The sequence below is a fragment of the Oncorhynchus nerka genome, linkage group LG8, assembly GCF_034236695.1.
Source record: "Oncorhynchus nerka isolate Pitt River linkage group LG8, Oner_Uvic_2.0, whole genome shotgun sequence".
In the NCBI taxonomy this organism is placed as follows: Eukaryota; Metazoa; Chordata; class Actinopteri; order Salmoniformes; family Salmonidae; genus Oncorhynchus; species Oncorhynchus nerka.
The window spans coordinates 42289142-42308980 of NC_088403.1; the positions used below are offsets into that span (position 1 = coordinate 42289142).

The window sequence follows — 19839 nt, forward strand, 5'->3', positions numbered from 1 at the left end:
AAGCTAACCACTTAGCTGGATAGCTAACTAACAACTAAATTAGCAAACCAAATGCACAACTGCAAAGAATTTAGCACATTTTAGACAGTTAACTTAATAGTTATAAGATATCTAGCTGGCAAACATTTAGTTGTGAATTCCATACTTTAATTAAATCACCAGGCACATGCTGCACGACAGTGAGTGATGTTCATTATCTCCTAATGTATTGCACAAGTTGACTGCAGGTATTTACTTAAAAAGTAGCTACGAATATTCAAATGTATTAAAAAATGTCAAATATTTTGAACTGTATTGACGGTATTGAAAAAGCGCCCCGTGGCTTTTTCGAAATACCCCTGTATACGGTATACTGCCCAAGCCTAGTAGTTGGCCAACATCCTATTAAGACACTTTGTGTTGGTGTTACCTGTACTTAGTCTGTTTTTAAATACTGTCCTTATCCTGTCATCGGTGATGTAGTACTGTACTTCACCAATAATGCCTTCGAGTCACAACCTGCAATCTCTTCTCTGATTGGGTGTTTGTCTACCTCGGTCCCCAGGGCTTACCCACTGACAAGTGGCGTATCACGTTCATCAATGACAACTATGAGCTGTGTGACACTTACCCCACTATACTGGTGGTTCCCTTCAAAGCTACAGAGGAAGACCTGAGGAAAGTGTCTACCTTCAGGTCGAGAGGACGCATACCGGTAACTCCCCATTTCCTCATCCTATCCTCACATTCTTCCTGCCCTCTCTATTCACCTTATCCCGTTTCTTTTCTTCCATCTCTTTATCCCTCTATCATATCCCTGTGTTCTATCTCTCTTACTTCCTTCCTTACACCCAACCCCCCTCCCTCTCCATCTCCCACCTGCCCACTTACCTAACCCTCTCTCTCGCTCACTCTAACACTGCGTCTTTCTTTCTCTCCTCTCTCTAGGTCCTATCCTGGATCCACCGTGAGAACCAGGCCGTTATCTGCCGCTGCTCCCAGCCCCTGGTGGGGATGTCTGGGAAGAGGAACAAGGACGACGAGCGCTACCTGGACGTGATCCGGGAGGCCAACGGCACTGCCAAGCTCACCATCTACGACGCACGGCCCAGCGTCAACGCCGTTGCCAACAAGGTCAGGGGACAAAGGTCACAATGGGGTCAATGGATCGTATAAGGGACACTTCCACCCTTTTTATTAACATGTACAGAAAAGCTAGCGAGGAATCTTTGGTATTGAGTTTTTTTTCTGTGAGCTCCTACATCACAGCAAAGCTTTGCTACATACAAAGAGTGATACGGTGCAATGTTCTGGAAGGAGGTGTGTTGGTGATGGTGTCTTTTAGACATCCACATAGAATGGACTGTTGTGTATCTCTTGTTGTCTACTGTAGGGCCTTGCTAGTAGTCTCCTACATTGTTTACTGGTGTCAGAATCGAGGATGTAGAGTTTAGAAGCTAAGAGGCCACATCAACTACACTGTGTGTGAGTGTGTTTGGACTCTGCTGATATGGAATCTATGAGGATAATCCCAAAATGTCTGACACCCAAGTGAGAGGCTTTTAACAGCTAGCTGCCCTCTGCACATTGTGCCGGCAGTGTGTGTGTGTCATGGACTGATCAAAAGCCCAAAGCATTTACTAATGGCCCTGTTTGAACACCCTCAAGTGAGGAATGGGTAACACTTTATAATAACACCTTGGAATAAGGCATTTATAATGGGTTAGTAAATAGTTTATTCATCATTTAATAATCCTTACGCCCACATTTGTAAATGTTAGTAAACAAATGTATTCACATTTATAAACAACTTTTTAAAATATGTTATGATTCCTAAGATCATTTCTAAGATTTTGAACATACACCTCTGGAAATGATCTGTTTCTCTAGTTTTACAGGTATGTGTTTTGGTAAAAATTTACATTTTTGTTTTATTATATAAACTACTGACAACATTTCTCCCAAATTCCAAATAAAAATATTGTCATTATTTGAGGTCTGACAACACTGCATTGTTTTTGTTATTTTGACCCGTTGTCATTTTCTGCAAATAAATGCTCTGAATAACAATATTTTTATTTGTAATTTGAGAGAAATGTTGTCCGTAGTGCTTTGAATAAAACAAAAATGTAAATTTTACGCAAACACATACCTATAAATAGTAAAACCGGAGAAACTGATCATTTTGCAGTGGCCTCTTAATTTTTTCCAGAACTGTAGGTCCTTTAGCCAGCAGCATACCACCCTGCATACCACTGCTGGCTTGCTTCTGAAGCTAAGCAGGGTTGGTCCTGGTCAGTCCCTGGATGGGAGACCAGATGCTGTTGGAAGTGGTGTTAGAGGGCCAGTAGGAGGCACTCTATCCTCTGGTCTAAAAAATATCCCAATGCCCCAGGGCAGTGATTGGGGACACTGCCCTATGTAGGGTGCCGTCTTTCGGATGGGACGTTAAACGGGTGTCCTGACTCTCCGAGGTCATTAAAGATGACCTCGGAGAGTCATGGCACTTATCGTAAGAGTAGGGGTGTTAACCCCGGTGTCCTGGCTAAATTCCCAATCTGGCCCTCAAACCATCACGGTCACCTAATAATCCCCAGTTTACAATTGGCTCATTCATCCCCCCTGTAACTATTCCCCATGTCGTTGCTGCAAATGAAAACATGTTCTCAGTCAACTTACCTGGTAAAATAACGGATAAATAAAAAAAATAAGCCATCACTTTAGACGAGGCCTATTTATAGTTTATAAATACTTTATAAATGTTTAGTGACCAGTGTAATTTCTAACAAAAATATGGACAAGCCATTGGCAGACATTCCAGCAGTACCTGATGTTCCTTAAGTTCTCAAAATGTCCCTTATAATTTTTTTTCAATATTCAAACCGGGCCAGTGATTTTTGTTGTTGTCCATGAATGATGACATCACTCTCTAACCTTAACCTCTGACCTCTATTCCATCCCTATAGGCCACGGGTGGGGGTTACGAAGGAGACGACACTTATCAGAACGCTGAGCTGGTGTTTCTGGACATACACAACATCCACGTCATGAGAGAGTCACTGAAGAAGCTAAAGGACATCGTCTATCCCAACGTAGAGGAGTCACACTGGCTGTCTAGTCTGGAGTCCACACACTGGCTAGAACACATCAAGGTAGGGATGTGCATGCACCAGGGTTGGGCTCAATTCGAATTGAAGTCAGTCAATTCAGGAAGTGATTTGAATAAAAAATAAATGACTTCTCCGTTTCAGTTTATCTAGAAGTCTTTGTCAATCATTGAATTGGAATTTCAGTTTGCTTCCTGAATTGACTGCCTTCAATTTTAATTGAGCCCAACCCTAGCACACACACACACACACACACACCTCAACACCCCTCTCCTCTAGCTGGTGTAATTGGGAGCCATCCAGGTAGCAGATAAGATCAGTGGGGGTAACAGTGTGGTGGTCCACTGTAGTGACTTTAACTCTCTTGTTCTTTCTCACTCTCTCTTACGCTCTTACTCTCCTCCTCTCTCCAGCTCGTCCTCTCCGGAGCCATCCAGGTAGCAGATAAGATATCGGGGGGTAACTCTGTGGTGGTCCACTGTAGTGATGGGTGGGACCGGACAGCCCAGCTCACCTCTCTGGCCATGCTGATGCTTGACAGCCACTACCGCACCCTCAGGGGCTTCCAGGTGAGTAAGAAGGATGGGAGAGAAGGGGAGAGGGAGGGAGGGTGGGAGCAAGAGAAAGGGTGATGAAGAGGGGGCAGCCACTACAGCACCCTCAGGGGCTTTCAGGTGAGTAGGAGGGATGGAGGGAGGAAGGGTGGGTGGAAGAGAAGGGGAAGAGGTAAGGGAAGAACAGGGGACAGCCACTATCACACACTCAATGGATTCCGGGTATGTATGAATTGTTGTACTCAAATTGACGAGGCAACTAGATGTATAAATATACATTTATTAATTCATTCAGGTGCTGCTGGAGAAGGAGTGGATCAGCTTCGGACACAAGTTTGCCTCTGTAAGTCAGACAAATACTTTTTTTTCTCCTCGTGGACATTTAATCACATTTATGATCAGGAAAACCAGACTCTGTGCTGTACATGTTCAGAGTTTTCTTCCCTGTTGACGGCACCTATACTCTCTGCAATGTTATGACTGTGTGATTGCATAGATATCACCTCTGTCTTACAGTATGTAAATGACCAAAAAGTACAAGCTACAGTGACAGGAAGCTGATAACACGCCATATTGTTTCTCTGTCTGTGTATGTGTAGAGGATAGGACACGGGGATAAGAACCATGCAGACCAGGATAGGTCTCCTATCTTTGTACAGTTCATAGACTGTGTCTGGCAGATGACCAAACAGGTAGGTACACACACACACTCACCTGTGTTTGGCTACGACTCTATCTCCACCTTCTCAACCATATTGGTGAGAAGGCCTAAGGTCCCTCTCGTGCCCTTCTTCTCCAATGGGTTTTGAGAAGGAAGTAAGGAGAGAGGATGCAAGGAATCAAGGAAATGTTAACTGAGACAGCCTTCAAGTTGTTTTCAAACCAGTCAGGCAATCAAATTTATTTATGAAGCCCTTTTTACATCAGCCGATGTCATAAAGTGCTATACAGAAACCCAGCCTAAAACCCCAAACAGCTTGCAATGCAAATGTAGAAGCACGGTGGCTAGGAAAAACGCCCTAGAACAGCAGGAACCTAGGAAGAAACCTAGAGAGGAACCAGGCTCTGAGGGGTGGCCAGTCCTCTTCTGGCTGTGCCAGGTGGAGATTATAACAGAACATGGCCAAGATGTTCAAACGTTCATAGATGACCAGCAGGGTCAAATAATAATCATCACCGTGGTTGTAGAGGGTGCAACAGGTCAGCACCTCAGGAGTAAATGTCATGTGACTTTTCATAGCCGATCATTCAGAGTTAGAAGACAGCAGGTGCGGTTGAGAGAGAGTCGAAAACAGCAGGTCTGGGACAAGGTAGCACGTCCAGTGAACAGGTCAGAGTTCCATAGCTGCAGGCAGAACCGTTGAAACTGGAGCAGCAGCATGACCAGGTGGACTGGGGACAGCAAGGAGTCATCAGGCCAGGTAGTCTGCTGCCTGTGACTGGAACGAATTACAAAAATCGCTGAAGTTGGAGACTTTTTTATCTCCCTCACCAACTTCAAACATCTGCTATCTGAGCAGCTAACCGATCGCTGCAGCTGTACATAGTCTATCGGTAAATAGCCCACCCATTTTTACCTACCTCATCCCCATACTGTTTTTATTTATTTACTTTTCTGCTCTTTTGCACACCAATATCTCTACCTGTACATGACCATCTGATCATTTATCACTCCAGTGTTAATCTGCAAAATTGTAATTATTCGCCTACCTCCTCATGCCTTTTGCACACAATGTATATAGACTCTTTTTTTTCTACTGTGTTATTGACTTGTTAATTGTTTACTCCATGTGTAACTCTGTGTTGTCTGTTCACACTGCTATGCTTTATCTTGGCCAGGTCGCAGTTGCAAATGAGAACTTGTTCTCAACTACCCTACCTGGTTAAATAAAGGTGAAATAAAAAAAATAAAAAAGTCCTCAGGGCTCAGGCATGGTCCTTAGGGCTCAGGTCCTCCTAGAGAAGAGAGGAAATTAGAGGCAGCATACTTAAATTCATACAGACAGAAGACAAAAGAAATACTCCAGATATAACATACTGACCCTAGCCCCACTACACATAAACTATTGCAGCATAATTACTGGAGGCTGAGACCGGAGGGGTCGGGGGACACTGTGGCCCCGTTCAACTATACCCCCAGACAGGGCCAACCAGGCAGGATATATCCCCACCCAGTTTGCCCAATCACAGCCCACTAGAGGGATATCTTCAACCACCAACTTACTACCCTGAGACAAGGCTGAGTATAGCCCACAAAGATCTCCCCCACGGCACAAACCCTGGGGGGGCCGCCAACCCGGGACAGGAAGATCACGTCAGAGACTCAACCTACTCAAGTGACGCACCCTCCTAGGGACGGCATGGAAGAGCACCAGTAAGCTAGTGACTCAGCCCCCGTAATAGGGTTAGAGGCAGAGAATCCCAGTGGAGAGATGGGAACCGGCAAGGCAGAGACAGCAAGGGTGGTTCGTCCATTCACTTTAACCACCCTGGGCCAGACTACACTCAATCATAGGACCTACTGAAGAGATGAGTCTTCAATAAGGACTTAAAGGTCGAGACAGAGTCTGCGTCTCTCACATGGATAGGCAGACCATTCCATAAAAATGTATCTCTATAGGAGAAAGCCCTGCCTCCAGCTGTTTGCTTAGAAATTCTAGGGACAGTAAGGAGGCCAGCGTCTTGTGACCGTAGAGTATGTGTAGGTATGTACGGCAGGACCAAATCGGAAAGATGGGTAGGAGAAATCCCATGTAGTGCTTTGTAGGTTAGCAGTAAAACCTTGAAATCAGCCCTAACCTTAACAGGAAACCAGTCTAGAGAGGCTAGCACTGGAGTAATATGATAAAAAATGTTGGTTCTAGGCAAGATTCTAGCAGCCGTGTTTAGCACTAACTGAAGTTTATTTAGTGCTTTATCCGGGTAGCCAGAAAGTAGAGCATTGCAGTAGTCTAATCTAGAAGTGACAAAAGCATGGATAAATTTCTCTGCATCATTTTTGGACAAAGAATTTCAGATTTTTGCAATGTTACGTAGATGGAAAAAATCTGTCCTGGAAACCGTCTTGATATATTCGTCAAAAGAGAGATGAGGGCCCAGAGTAACGCCAAGGTCCTTTACAGTTTTATTTGAGACGACTGTACAACCATCAAGATTAATTGTTAGATCACACAGAAGATCTCTTTGTTTCTTGGTACCTAAAACTAGCATCTCTGTTTTGTCCGAGTTTAAAAGTAAAAAATTGTCGCCATCCACTTCCTTATGTCTGAAATGCAGGCTTCCAGGAAGGGCAATTTTGGGGCTTCACCATGTTTCATCGAAATGTACAGCTGTATATCGTCTGCATAGCAGTGAAAGTTAGCATTATGTTTCCGAATGACATCACCAAGAGGTAAAATATATAGTGAAAACAATAGTGGTCCTAAAACGGAACCTTGAGGAACACCGAAATGTACAGTTGATTTGTGAGGACAGACCATCCACAGAGACAAACTGTTATCTTTCCGACAGATAAGATCTAAACCAGGCGAGAACTTGTCCGTGTAGACCAATTTGGGTTTCCAATCTCTCCAAAATAATGTGGTGATCGATGGTATCAAAAGCAGCACTAAGGTCTAGGAGCACGAGGACAGATGCAGAGCCTTGGTCTGACGCCATTAAAAGGTAATTTACCACCTTCACGAGTGCAGTCTCAGTGCTATGATGGGGTCTAAAACCAGACTGAAGCGTTTCGTATACATTGTTATTCTTCAGGAAGGCAGTGAGTTGCTGCGCAACAGCTTTTTCCAAAAGATTTGAGAGGAATGGGCCGATTTTTTTTTTCTCTTTTTTTTTCTATCTTCTGGGTCAAGGTTTGGCTTTTTCAAGAGAGGCTTTATTGCTGTCACTTTTAGTGAGTTTGGTACACATCCGGTGGATAGGGAGCCGTTTATTATGCTCAACATAGGAGGGCCAAACACAGGAAGCAGCTCTTTCAGTAGTTTAGTTGGAATAGGGTTCAGGATGCAAGCTTAAAGGTTTAGAAGCTTGACTATTTTCATCAATGTGTCAAGAGATATAGTATTAACAAACTTGAGTATCTCACTTGATCCTAAGTCCTGGAAGTGTTGTGCAGACTCAGGACAACTGTGCTTTGGAGAAATACGTAGATTTAAAGAGGAGTCCGTAATTTGCTTTCTAATGATCATGTTCTTTTCGTCAAATAAGTTCATGAATTTATCACTGCTGAAGTGAAAGCCATCCAGGCGTTACATTTCTCTCTTTCTCCTCTCTTCTTTCCTTATTTCCCCATCAGTTCCCGACAGCGTTTGAGTTCAACGAGCGGCTCCTAATGACCATCCTGGATCACCTGTTCAGCTGTCGCTTTGGAACCTTCCTCTACAACTGTGAGAGCGCCAGGGACACCAACGTAAGTCAGACTGTTACTATCTGTTTTATCGCTCTCTCTATCTCTGTTTCTGCCTCTCTCTCTCTTTATCTCTCTCTCTCTTCCTCTCTCGCTTCCTTTCTCTCTCTCTCGCTTCCTCTCTCTCTCTCTCTCTCTCTCTCTCTCTCTCTCTCTCTCTCTCTCTCTCTCTCTCTCTCTCTCTCTCTCGCTTCCTCTCTCTCTCGCTTCCTCTCTCTCTCGCTTCCTCTCTCTCTCGCTTCCTCTCTCTCTCTCTCTCTCGCTTCCTCTCTCTCTCTCTCTCTCTCGCTTCCTCTCTCTCTCTTCCTCTACAACTGTGAGAGCACCTGGGACACCAATGTAAGTTATGCTGTCACTTTCCTCATTCTCTCCTCCATCTATTTTTCTCCCTCTGTTTATCACTCTCTCTGTTCCTCTACAACTGCAAGTATCTGAGACCACAACATAATGAGTCAGAGCCCCACTTCTCTATCTTTTGGTACTTTCCTCCTTTCCAATACACCCTCTCTTCTCTCTACAATATTTCTCTCTCCCAACCCTCTCTCTTCATCTACCAACCCTTTCCCTGTCTATAATATTTCTCTCTCCCAACCCTCTCTCTTCATCTACCAACCCTTTCCCTGTCTATAATATTTCTCTCTCCCAACCCTCTCTCCATCTCCAACCCTTTCCCTGTCTACAATATTTCTCTCTCCCAACCCTCTCTCTTCATCTACCAACCCTTTCCCTGTCTATAATATTTCTCTCTCCCAACCCTCTCTCTTCATCTACCAACCCTTTCCCTGTCTATAATATTTCTCTCTCACTCTCTTTGTCCCACCACGCTCCCTCCCTCCCCCTCCCTCTCTCCATCCTGATCATGTGAAGTAGAGCAGAAGAGAGAGGGAGAAAGATGGGACGCATCACTGGTTCTGAGTTTCAAACAGACAATAACAATGCACTATGGGGGATGCAACACACATTAGTACACACTGCACTCACTCTGACACAAGCAGACTGTGCGTAACAGCACATCTAGAAAACACAGATACCCTCTTATCTACACACACCTCTCCCTTTACATCCCAGTGTAAACATTTGTAGACTGCACAAGAGTCTAATTATTGGTCCAGAGACTCATTGCTGTATTCGCTCTTTCTTTAGTTTGCTCTCCATCTATCTGTGGTGCCAATGGCTCAGGTAATTCAGGGTTTGATTCAAGCATGGGCCATAAGCTAAATATATCTATTAACTGTAGGTTGCGTTGGATAAAAACGTCTGATCTTTCTCCCACTATCCATCCCTCTCTCTCCAGGAGGGGTGGTCTAAGACGTGTCTCTGTGGTCCCTGGTCAAAAGTAGCCTATGCGGAGTCGCCAGAAAACGTTATCAGGGATACGGTATTTTCAACCTAACAGAAGTGTGAACTCGGCTCAGGCGTCTTTCTACCCCTGCTACGTTAGGTTAGGTCTACAGTCCTCCTAACCTCAACCCTTTCTACCCCTGCTACGTTAGGTTAGTTCAACAGGCCTCCTAACCTCAACCCTTTCTACCCCTGCTACGTAAGGTTAGGTCAACAGTCCTCCTAACCTCAACCCTTTCTACTCCTGCTACGTTAGGTTAGGTCAACAGTCCTCCTAACCTCAACCCTTTCTACCCCTGCTACAGTCCTCCTAACCTCAACCCTTTCTACCCCTGCTACGTTAGGTCAACAGTCCTCCTAACCTCAACCCTTTCTACCCCGGCTACGTTAGGTCAACAGTCCTCCTAACCTCAACCCTTTCTACCCCTGCTACGTTAGGTCAACAGTCCTCCTAACCTCAACCCTTTCTACCCCTGCAATGTTAGGTCAACAGTCCTCCTAACCTCAACCCTTTCTACCCCTGCAATGTTAGGTCAACAGTCCTCCTAACCTCAACCCTTTCTACCCCTGCTACGTTAGGTTAGGTCAACAGTCCTCCTAACCTCAACCCTTTCTACCCCTGCTACGTTAGGTCAACAGTCCTCCTAACCTCAACCCTTTCTACCCCTGCTACGTTAGGTCAACAGTCCTCCTAACCTCAACCCTTTCTACCCCTGCAATGTTAGGTCAACAGGCCTCCTAACCTCAACCCTTTCTACCCCTGCTACTTTAGGTTAGGTCAACAGTCCTCCTAACCTCAACCCTTTCTACCCCTGCTACGTTAGGTTAGGTCAACAGTCCTCCTAACCTCAACCCTTTCTACCCCTGCTACGTTAGGTCAACAGTCCTCCTAACCTCAACCCTTTCTACCCCTGCTACGTTAGGTCAACAGTCCTCCTAACCTCAACCCTTTCTACCCCTGCTACGTTAGGTCAACAGTCCTCCTAACCTTCAAACCTTTCTACCCCTGCAATGTTAGGTCAACAGGCCTCCTAACCTCAACCCTTTCTACCCCTGCTACTTTAGGTTAGGTCAACAGTCCTCCTAACCTCAACCCTTTCTACCCCTGCTACGTTAGGTTAGGTCAACAGTCCTCCTAACCTCAACCCTTTCTACCCCTGCTACGTTAGGTTAGGTCAACAGTCCTCCTAACCTCAACCCTTTCTACCCCTGCTACGTTAGGTTAGGTCAACAGTCCTCCTAACCTCAACCCTTTCTACCCCTGCTACGTTAGGTTAGGTCAACAGTCCTCCTAACCTCAACCCTTTCTACCCCTGCTACGTTAGGTTAGGTCAACAGTCCTCCTAACCTCAACCCTTTCTACACCCCCCTCTCTCAATTTGTATTCTTCCCTTCCATCTCCCTCTCATGGAGGTTCGGTGTAATACGATGTCTCTGTGGTCGTTGGTGAACAGTGATACTTCCCACCTCTCTCTCTCTTTAACTAAAGTGTTATTCTTTTCACCAGGTGGTGCTGTCTAAGACTGTTTCTCTGTGGTCATTGGTGAACCTGAACCTTCTCCCTCTTCCTCCATCCTTCTCTCTCTCTCTAAACCAATCATTTTTCTTCTTCTCTACTTCTCTCTCTCCAGGAGGTACGGTCTAAGACAGTGTCCCTGTGGTCGTTGGTGAACAGTGACTCTACTTCCTACCTGAACCCCTTCTACACTCCTGAGTCCAGTAGGGTCCTCTACCCCGTAGCCAGCATGAGACACCTAGAGCTTTGGGTGACTTATTACATCCGCTGGAACCCACGCATACGACAACAGGTAGAGCGGGATGGGAGGATGGATGGAGAATAAATGAAAGTACTGTTACACTTTACCCTCTGTAATAAGGCTACATAACACTGTCATAATGGCCGCTTATGACAACTGACATTACACAGTCATAATACACATTTAGTCCAGCTAATATACTGTATCGTTATCTAGACCCTGGTTCATAAGGCCAAAACTAATCCTGTTATAACGATCACAACTGATGTTACAAATTTATAACATAAATGTAATAGGGAGGAGGTCAGAGACCTGACCATGTGGTGAAAGGACAACAACCTCTCTCTCAACGTGATCAATACAAAGGAGATGATTGTGGACTACAGGAAAAGGAGGACCGAGCACGCCTCCATTCTCATCGACGGGGTTGTAGTGGAGCAGGTTGAGAGCTTCATGTTCCTTAGCGTCCACATCACCAACAAACTAACATGGTCCAAGCACACCAGGACATTCATGAAGAGGGCACGACAAAACCCATTCCCCCTCTGGAGACTGAAGTGATTTGGCATGGGTCCTCAGATCCTCAAAAGGTTTTACAGCTGCACCATCGAGAGCATCCAGATGATCCTGAGCAGTTGCCTGGTACGCACTACAGAGGGTAGTGCGTATGGCCCGGCCCAGTACATCACCGGGGCCAAGCTTCCTGCCGTCCAGGACCTCTATACCAGGCAGTGTCAGATGAAGGCCCTAAAAATTGTCAGACTCCAGCCACCCTATTCATAGACTGTTCTCTCTGCTACCGCACGGCAAACGGTACCGGGGCGCCAAATCTAGGTCCAACAGGCTTCTAAACAGCTTCTACCCCCAAGCCATAAGACTCCTGAACAGCTAATCAAATGGCCACCCAGACTATTTGCATTGCCCCCCTCCCTCTCTTCTACGCTGCTTCTACTCTCTGTTGTTATCTATGCATAGTCACTTTAATAGCTCTACCTACATGTACATATTACCTCAATTGCCTTGACACAGGTGCCCCCGCACATTGACTCTGTACCGGCACCTCCTGTATATTACTGCTGCTCTTTAATTATTTGTTATTCTTACCTCTTACTTTTTTGGGGGTATTTTCTTGTTTTTGGTTAAGAGGTTGTAAGTAAGCATTTCACTGTAAGGTCTACACCTGTTGTATTCGGCGCATCTGACAAATTAAAATGTATTTTATTGATTTTGATAATCGAGGTAGCTAGTGGGCTAGCTGACGTTTTGTTAGGATTTAGCCAAAACTCAGAATATACCATACTGTCAGTCAAATACACTGAACAATTAGTTGGGGGTATCTTGTGGTCAGTCTGATTGTGAAGTATCACCTCTGGGGATTGGTTGGTTTGGCAGCAGTGATGCCGTGGCGTCCTATAGGGCTTGCGGTGTGTGTGTGTGTAAATTCAATAATAATTGTGTATGTGTGTAGAGCACCCGCTGCCTGCCCCCTCCAGTTCTTACACACACACCTCCCTGAACACCCTTCTTACCCTCTAGCTCTTTTAACCCCCCCTACCATCCTCACACACATACCCACTCTAGCTGAAACATCCCTGGCCCCCCTCGGCAGGGCCTGAGTCACTGGAACTGAAAATCCTCTTTACACAATACACACACACACACACAGTCAACCATGATTCACCAACTTAGATTTTGATAGAGGTAGCAAAATAATTTAAGCATATGTTCTCTTTTCAGTCTTCTCCATTTCCACTAACTGAAGTTAACTGTAAGGATTTTTTTCCTAATACTGTAAAATGAACAGCTGTACCGAAAGACTTGTGTGATGGACAAATTGGTGATGGAGGAACTTCTTGATGCAATTAAAGCCTTTAAGCCAGGGAAAACTCCAGGGCTGGATGGCATATCAATTTTTATTTGATGTACTCAAATTTTAACCACTCGTACAAAAATGGTAAACTATCTGGTAGTCAGCAAGAAGGTCTGATTTCACTATTACTGAAACAGGACCCAGTGTTGTGATGTTAAGGATCTCTACCGATTGGTGTCCCACCCGCGGGACGGTTGAGCTAATGTGCACTAATGCGATTAGCATGAGGTTGTAAGTAACAAGAACATTTCCCAGGACATAGACATATCTGATATTGGCAGAAAGCTTAAATTCTTGTTACTCTAACTGCACTGTCCAATTTACTATTACAGTGCTATAACATTGAAAGAATACCATGCTATTGTTTGAGGAGAGTGCAGAGTTATGAACATAAAGTTATTAATTAACCAATTAGGCACATTTGGGCAGTCTTTAAAATAAAAAATAAAAATATATATATTTTGTAGTATCCAATTGTTAGTAGTTACTGTCTTGTCTCATCGCTACAACTCCTGTACGGTCTCGGGAGAGACGAAGGTTGAGAGTCATGCGTGCTCCGAAACACAACCCAACCATACTGCACTGCTTCTTAAAAGCCAGCCGCATCAATGTGTCTGAGGAAACACCGGAAGCCAGCCGCACCAATGTGTCTGAGGAAACACCGTGCACCTAGCGACCTGGTCAGTGTGCACTGCGCCCGGCCCGCCACAGGAGTCGCTAGTGCGTGATGAGACAAGGATATCCCTACCGGCCAAACCCTCCCTAACCCGGACGACACTAGGCCAATTGTGCGTCGCCCCATGGACCTCCCGGTCGCGGCCGACTGCAACAGAGCCTGTGCTCGAACCCAGAGTCTCTGGTTGCACAGCTAGACCACTGTGCCACCTGGGAGTCCTTAATTTGGGCAGTCTTGATGCTACATTTTGAACAGAAATGCAATGATTCATTGGTTCAGTCTAAAACTTTGGAAAAAAACGCTGCAAAATCTAAATTGCGCCTGGGCTGGAATAATACATTAATGCCTTTTTCTTGCATTTCAAAGATGATGGTACAAAAAATACCCCCAAAGTTTTTTTTCTTTGTATTTTCTTTTACCAGATCTAATGTGTTATATTCTCCTACATTAATTTCACATTTCCACCAACTTTAAAGTGTTTCCTTTCAAATGGTAACAAGAATATCCTTGCTTCAGGACCTGAAGGACCAGGCATGTAATTTCAGGAGAAAATTGAATCCAGCTCTCCAGTCAGCACTCTGTTCTATGGTAGCAAGATGTTATTTCCTATTTTTCTCAACTTTCAATTGAAATTTGTTGTAGTGAATTAATTTCTTTATTTAGGGATATGAATACTGAGTATGTCCACTTCACCGTCAGATAATTTTATTGTTAAACTACACGGTAATGTAAAAGTTGTATTTTTTTAGCAATCTAATACGTAATATGGTACACTTATCGTGCAATAGTTCAGTTGTAATCCAGAGAGGTTAGAAAAATAATCTAGATCCTCTATGAGACTGCAGGGATCCAGATTGCAGATTTAAGAGGAAACTTGAGTTGTCAGCATGCAATGACACCTTTGTTTTTAGTCCTTGGTTTTCTAGCCCCTCTATATAATTGTTTGATCTGATGTTAATAGCTAACATTTTGGTGGCCATATTAAATAGATACGCCGACAGTGGACAACCTTGTTTTACGCCGACAGTTGATTTATTTCTGAGAAGTAGCCATTATTTGTTTTACTAACTAACAAACGAATAACTTGAACCCATTATATAAGAGATTCTCCAAAATTAAAATAGTCTAGGCCGTTATATATAAATTCTAGTCGTACTTTATCAAAAGCCTTTTCAGAATCTGCCATGAATACCAGTCCTGGTTTCCCAGATGTTTCATAGTATTCTATTGTTTCCAGTACTTGTCTTATATTTTCTCCAATGTATCGTCCATGTAAAAAACCTGTCTGATCAGGATGAATACTATCCGACAATACCTTTTTTTAAAGAGGAACCTCACATTAATATCAATGCAGAATTGACATGAAAAAGTCTTATTGAATCTCAAGTCAGGATTGAGTCCTTTGTGTAGTAGGGTCTATTTGTGGAAAAATCTCCCTGATTTTAATGCTTTTGTCATATCCCAGTTTACCTATTTACTTATGGCCCTGCCTATTCTGAACAATTCATTTTTTTCATTATATAAGCAAAAAATATTGAACATTATTTGGAACGATAAACCAGACAAAATTAAACATGCTTATTTGTGTAATGAATATGAGTTCAGGAAGCTAAAATGATTAAATATTAAATCATTAAACCTCAATCCAGATTAGAACCTCTCACTTTCAGTTAATCGAAAATGGAACCATTAAAACAAGCCATACAAAGCCTGTTGCTTTCCAGTTTCATCCCTTAGATAAGACAGAACATATATTATGGTTAAACTCCAATATACTAATTGATCTAAAATAAAATCTTTATGGAATAAAAATAAATACAGAACTATCTTTGCTAATGATTTTATGAACAGTAAAGTTGGAGTAATGTAATGTGCGGTTAGAGACAACATTTCAGTGTATTTTTGTTATCTAAAATTAGAACCAACTGATAGCAACATTACCGCAAAAATGGAGGCAAGTGAAGGTAGAGAAACGTTTTTGTCTGCCCTTTGTTAAAGACTAAAATTGGCACCAAAACATGTTAATAAATAGAAAAATATAACCATTTCATTTGAGGACCAACATGTTGACAGCGGTTCCATACAGGTTGAAAAAGTAGTTGGGAAGAGATTGTCAATGTGCCGATTCCATGGCACATGATTTATCAAGTGATACACAAAACAACGCGCTTGATTCTATTAAAATTATTATACAAAATTATTGCCAACAACAGAATGTTATGGGCGTACAACCATCTCAAATCATTAGATCACTTATTCTGATATTGCACCTACATTATGTAACTAGTTTCTGGTAAGATTCATTAATGGCTTGAAAACACAACATTTACCCCAAATGAACCCCACAAATAGCACTGTTCGGAGATTTGCAAAGCCATAGTCAATCAATCTTCAATATAATAATATTTATAGGAAAAATGTTCATCCTTATCTTACAATCTGTACATACTATGCGATTTAGAAAGGTTTTGAATGTACTGTATGTGAAACAGAACAGTTAGAAAACATAGGGTACTTATTTACATAAGTATTCAGACCCTTTGCTATGAGACTCGAAATTGAGATCAGGTGCATCCTGTTTCCATTGATCATCCTTTAGATGTTTCTACAACTTGATTGGAGTCCATCTGTGGTAAATTCAATTGATTTGGAAAGGCGCACATCTGTCTATATAAGGTCCCACAGTTGACAGTGCATGTCAGATCAAAAACCAAGCCATGAGGTTGAAGGAATTATCTGTAGGAGCTCCGAGACAGGATTATGTCGAGGCACAGATCTGGGGAAGGGTACCAAAACATTTCTGCCGCATTGAAGGTCCCCAAGAACACAGTGGGCAACATCATTCTTAAATTGAAGAAGTTTGGAACCACAAAACTCTGCCAAACTGAGCAGTTGGGGGAGATGGGCCTTGGTCAGGGAGGTGACCAAGAACCTGATGGTCACTCTGACAGAGCTCCAAAGTTCCTCTGTGGAGATGGGAGAACCTTCCAGAAGGACAACCATCTCTGCAGCACTCCACTAATCAGGACTTTATGGTAGAGTGAAGCCACTCCTCAGTAAAAGACACGACAGCCCGCTTGGAGTCTGCCAAAAGGCACCTAAAGGACTCTCAGTAAATGGGAAACCAGATTCTCTGGTCTGATGAAATTAAGATTGAACTCTTTGGCCTGAATGCCAAGCATTACCTCTGGAGGAAACCTGGCACCATTCCTACGGTGAAGCATGGTGGTGGCAACATCATGCTGTAGGGATGTTTTTCAGCAGCAGTGACTGTGAGACTAGTCAGGATTGAGGGAAATATGAATGTAGCAAAGTACAGAGGTTTGATTTTATTAGGATCTCTGTTAGTCCTCATTTGGACTAATATTCCAAGAGTCCTTAAACATTAAAATACAATTTATAATACAATCACATATTCACATACAGTTGAAGTCGGAAGTTTACATACATACACCTTAGCCAAATACATTTAAACTCAGTTTTTCACAATTCCTGACATTTAATCCCAGTAAGAATTCCCTGTCTTAGGTCAGTTAGGATCACCACTTTATTTTAAGAATGTGAAATGTCAGAATAATAGTAGAGAAAATGATTTATTTCAGCTTTTATTTATTTCCTCACATTCCCAGTGGGTCAGAAGTTTACATACACTCAATTAGTATTTGGTAGCATTGCCTTTAAATTGTTTAACTTGAATCAAACATTTCAGCTGTACTCCCACACGCTTCCCACAATAAGTTGGGTGAATTTTGGCCCATTCTTCCTGATAGAGCTGGTGTAACTGAGTCAGGTTTGTAGGCCTTCTTGCTCGCACACGCTTTTTCAGTTCTGCCCACAAATATTCTATGGGATTGAGATCAGGGCTTTGTGTTGGTCACTCCAATACCTTGACTTTGTTGTCCTTAGGCCATTTTGCCACAACTTTGGAAGTATGCTTGGGGTCATTGTCCATTTTGAAGACCCATTTGCAACCAAGTCTTAACTTCCTGACTGATGTCTTGAGATGTTGCTTCAATATATCCACATTTATTTTCCTGCCTCGTGATGCCATCTATTTTGTAAAGTGCACCAGTCCCTCCTGCAGCAAAGCACCCCCACAACATGATGCTGCCACCCCCGTGCTTCACGGTTGGGATGATGTTCTTCGGCTTACAAGCCTCCCCCTTTTTCCTCCTAACATAAAGATGGTCATTATGGCCAAACAGTTGAATTTGTTTCATCAGACCAGAGGACATTTCTCCAAAAGTACGATCTTTGTCCCCATGTGCAGTTGCAAACCGTAGTCTGGCTTTTTTTATGGTGGTTTTGGAGCAGTGACTTCTTCCTTGCTGAGCGGCCTTTCAGGTAATGTCGATATAGGACTTGTTTTACTGTGAATATAGATACTTTTGTACCGGTTTCCTCCAACATCTTCACAAGGTCATTTGCTGCTGTTCTGGGATTGATTTGCACTTTTTCCGCACCAAGGCACGTTCATCTCTAGGAGACAGAACGCGTCTCCTTCCTGAGCGGTATGACGGCTGCGTGGTCCCTTGGTGTTTATACTTGCATACTATTGTTTGTACAGATGAACATGGTACCTTCAGGTGTTTGGAAATTGCTCCCAAGGATGAACCAGACTTGTGGAGGTTTACACATTTTTTTCTGAGGTCTTGGCTGATTTCTTTTGATTTTCCCATGATGTCAAGCAAAGAGGCATTGAGTTTGAAGGTAGGCCTTGAAATACATCCACAGGTACACCTCCAATTGACTCAAATGATGTCAATTAGCCTACCAGAAGCTTCTAAAGCCATGACAGCATTTTCTAGAATTTTCCAAGCTGTTTAAAGGCACAGTCAACTTAGTGTATGTAAACTTCTGGAATTGTTATACAGTGAATTATAAGTGACATAATCTGTCTGAAAACAATTGTTGGAAAATGACTTGCCATGCACAAAGTAGGTGTCTTAACCCGACAAACCCGTTTGTTAACAAGAAAATTGTGGAGTGGTTGAAGAACAAGTTTTAATGTCTCCAACCTAATTGTATGTAAACTTCCGACTTCAACTGTATAACACACTGTTACAAACAGACATAATACACTGACATATTGACCAGATAAATACTCTTGATGAAAACATGCTCAGGACCTCGGACTGGGGAGAAGGTTCACCTTCCAACAGGACAATGACACTAAGCACACAGCCAAGACAATGCAGGAGTGGCTTTGGGACATCTCTGAATGTCCTTGAGTGGCCCAGCCAGAGCCCTAACCCGATCGAACATCTCTGGAGAGACCTGAAAATAGCTGTGCAGCAACACTCCCCATCCTACCTGACAGAGCTTGAGAGGATCTGCAGAGAATAATGAAACCCCAAAGCTTGTAGCGTCCTACCCAAGAAGACTCGAGGCTGTAATCGCTGCCAAAAGTGCTTCAACAAAGTACTGAGTAAAGGGTCTGAATACTTATGTAAATGTGATTTTTCAGGGTTTATTTTTATGAATGTTCAAAAATGTCTAAAAACCTGTTTTTGCTTTGTCATCATGGGGTATTGTGTGTAGATCTGAATACTTTCCGAATATACTGTAATAGTTGACTGAAAACACTATAATGTATACAGTATGTCACTTGTCAAACTCACTCCACGTAGGGCCATGTTTCTGTGGGTTTTCACCCTTCTCTTGTATTAGGTTGATGAAATAAGGTCGCTAATTAGTAAAGAACTCCCCTCACCTGGTTGTCTCTGGCTTAATTATAAGGAAAAAACAAAGATCAGCAGGAATGAGTTTGACACCCCTGCTGTATGTGTTTAAGTACTATCTATCCAGATGTAATGTATATCAAATAACTATATTCCTGCTATATACTGTAACTACTGTGGGAAAAAATGCTTTGTATGTAAAATGTGCGTAGAATGTACATGTTAAAAGAAAAAATCTGTCAATACCTCTGTTTGTTTATATGCTGATCTTTTTGCATTGTTTGCATATCATTCAAGTCTTTTTTTTCTCTCTCCCCCACACCTCTCTACCCCTCTCTCACTCTCCCCTCCTCATTCTGCTCCCTACCGTCCCCCCCGTCTCTCTCTCTCCCTACTCGTTCTCCATCCATCCATCTCCCTCCTCTCATTTCTCTCTCTTTGCTTCCACCTGGTGGTGGTTGTAATCTAT

The 19839-nt window shown here is 43.1% G+C and overlaps 1 protein-coding gene across 2 annotated transcripts in view; it reads left to right on the forward strand.

Moving 5' to 3' along the window:
* The window catches only part of LOC115133276 (myotubularin-like), a 64564-nt gene that overhangs the window by 39187 nt on the left and 5538 nt on the right, over positions 1 to 19839 (forward strand). For both annotated transcript variants that reach the window (XM_029666349.2, XM_065021807.1), the window contains 8 exons: positions 545 to 694; positions 928 to 1113; positions 2946 to 3131; positions 3500 to 3655; positions 3936 to 3983; positions 4240 to 4332; positions 7935 to 8048; positions 11018 to 11194. In XM_029666349.2, coding sequence (XP_029522209.1) covers positions 545 to 694; positions 928 to 1113; positions 2946 to 3131; positions 3500 to 3655; positions 3936 to 3983; positions 4240 to 4332; positions 7935 to 8048; positions 11018 to 11194 — 1110 coding nt within the window. The remainder of the gene's footprint in view (positions 1 to 544; positions 695 to 927; positions 1114 to 2945; positions 3132 to 3499; positions 3656 to 3935; positions 3984 to 4239; positions 4333 to 7934; positions 8049 to 11017; positions 11195 to 19839) is intronic.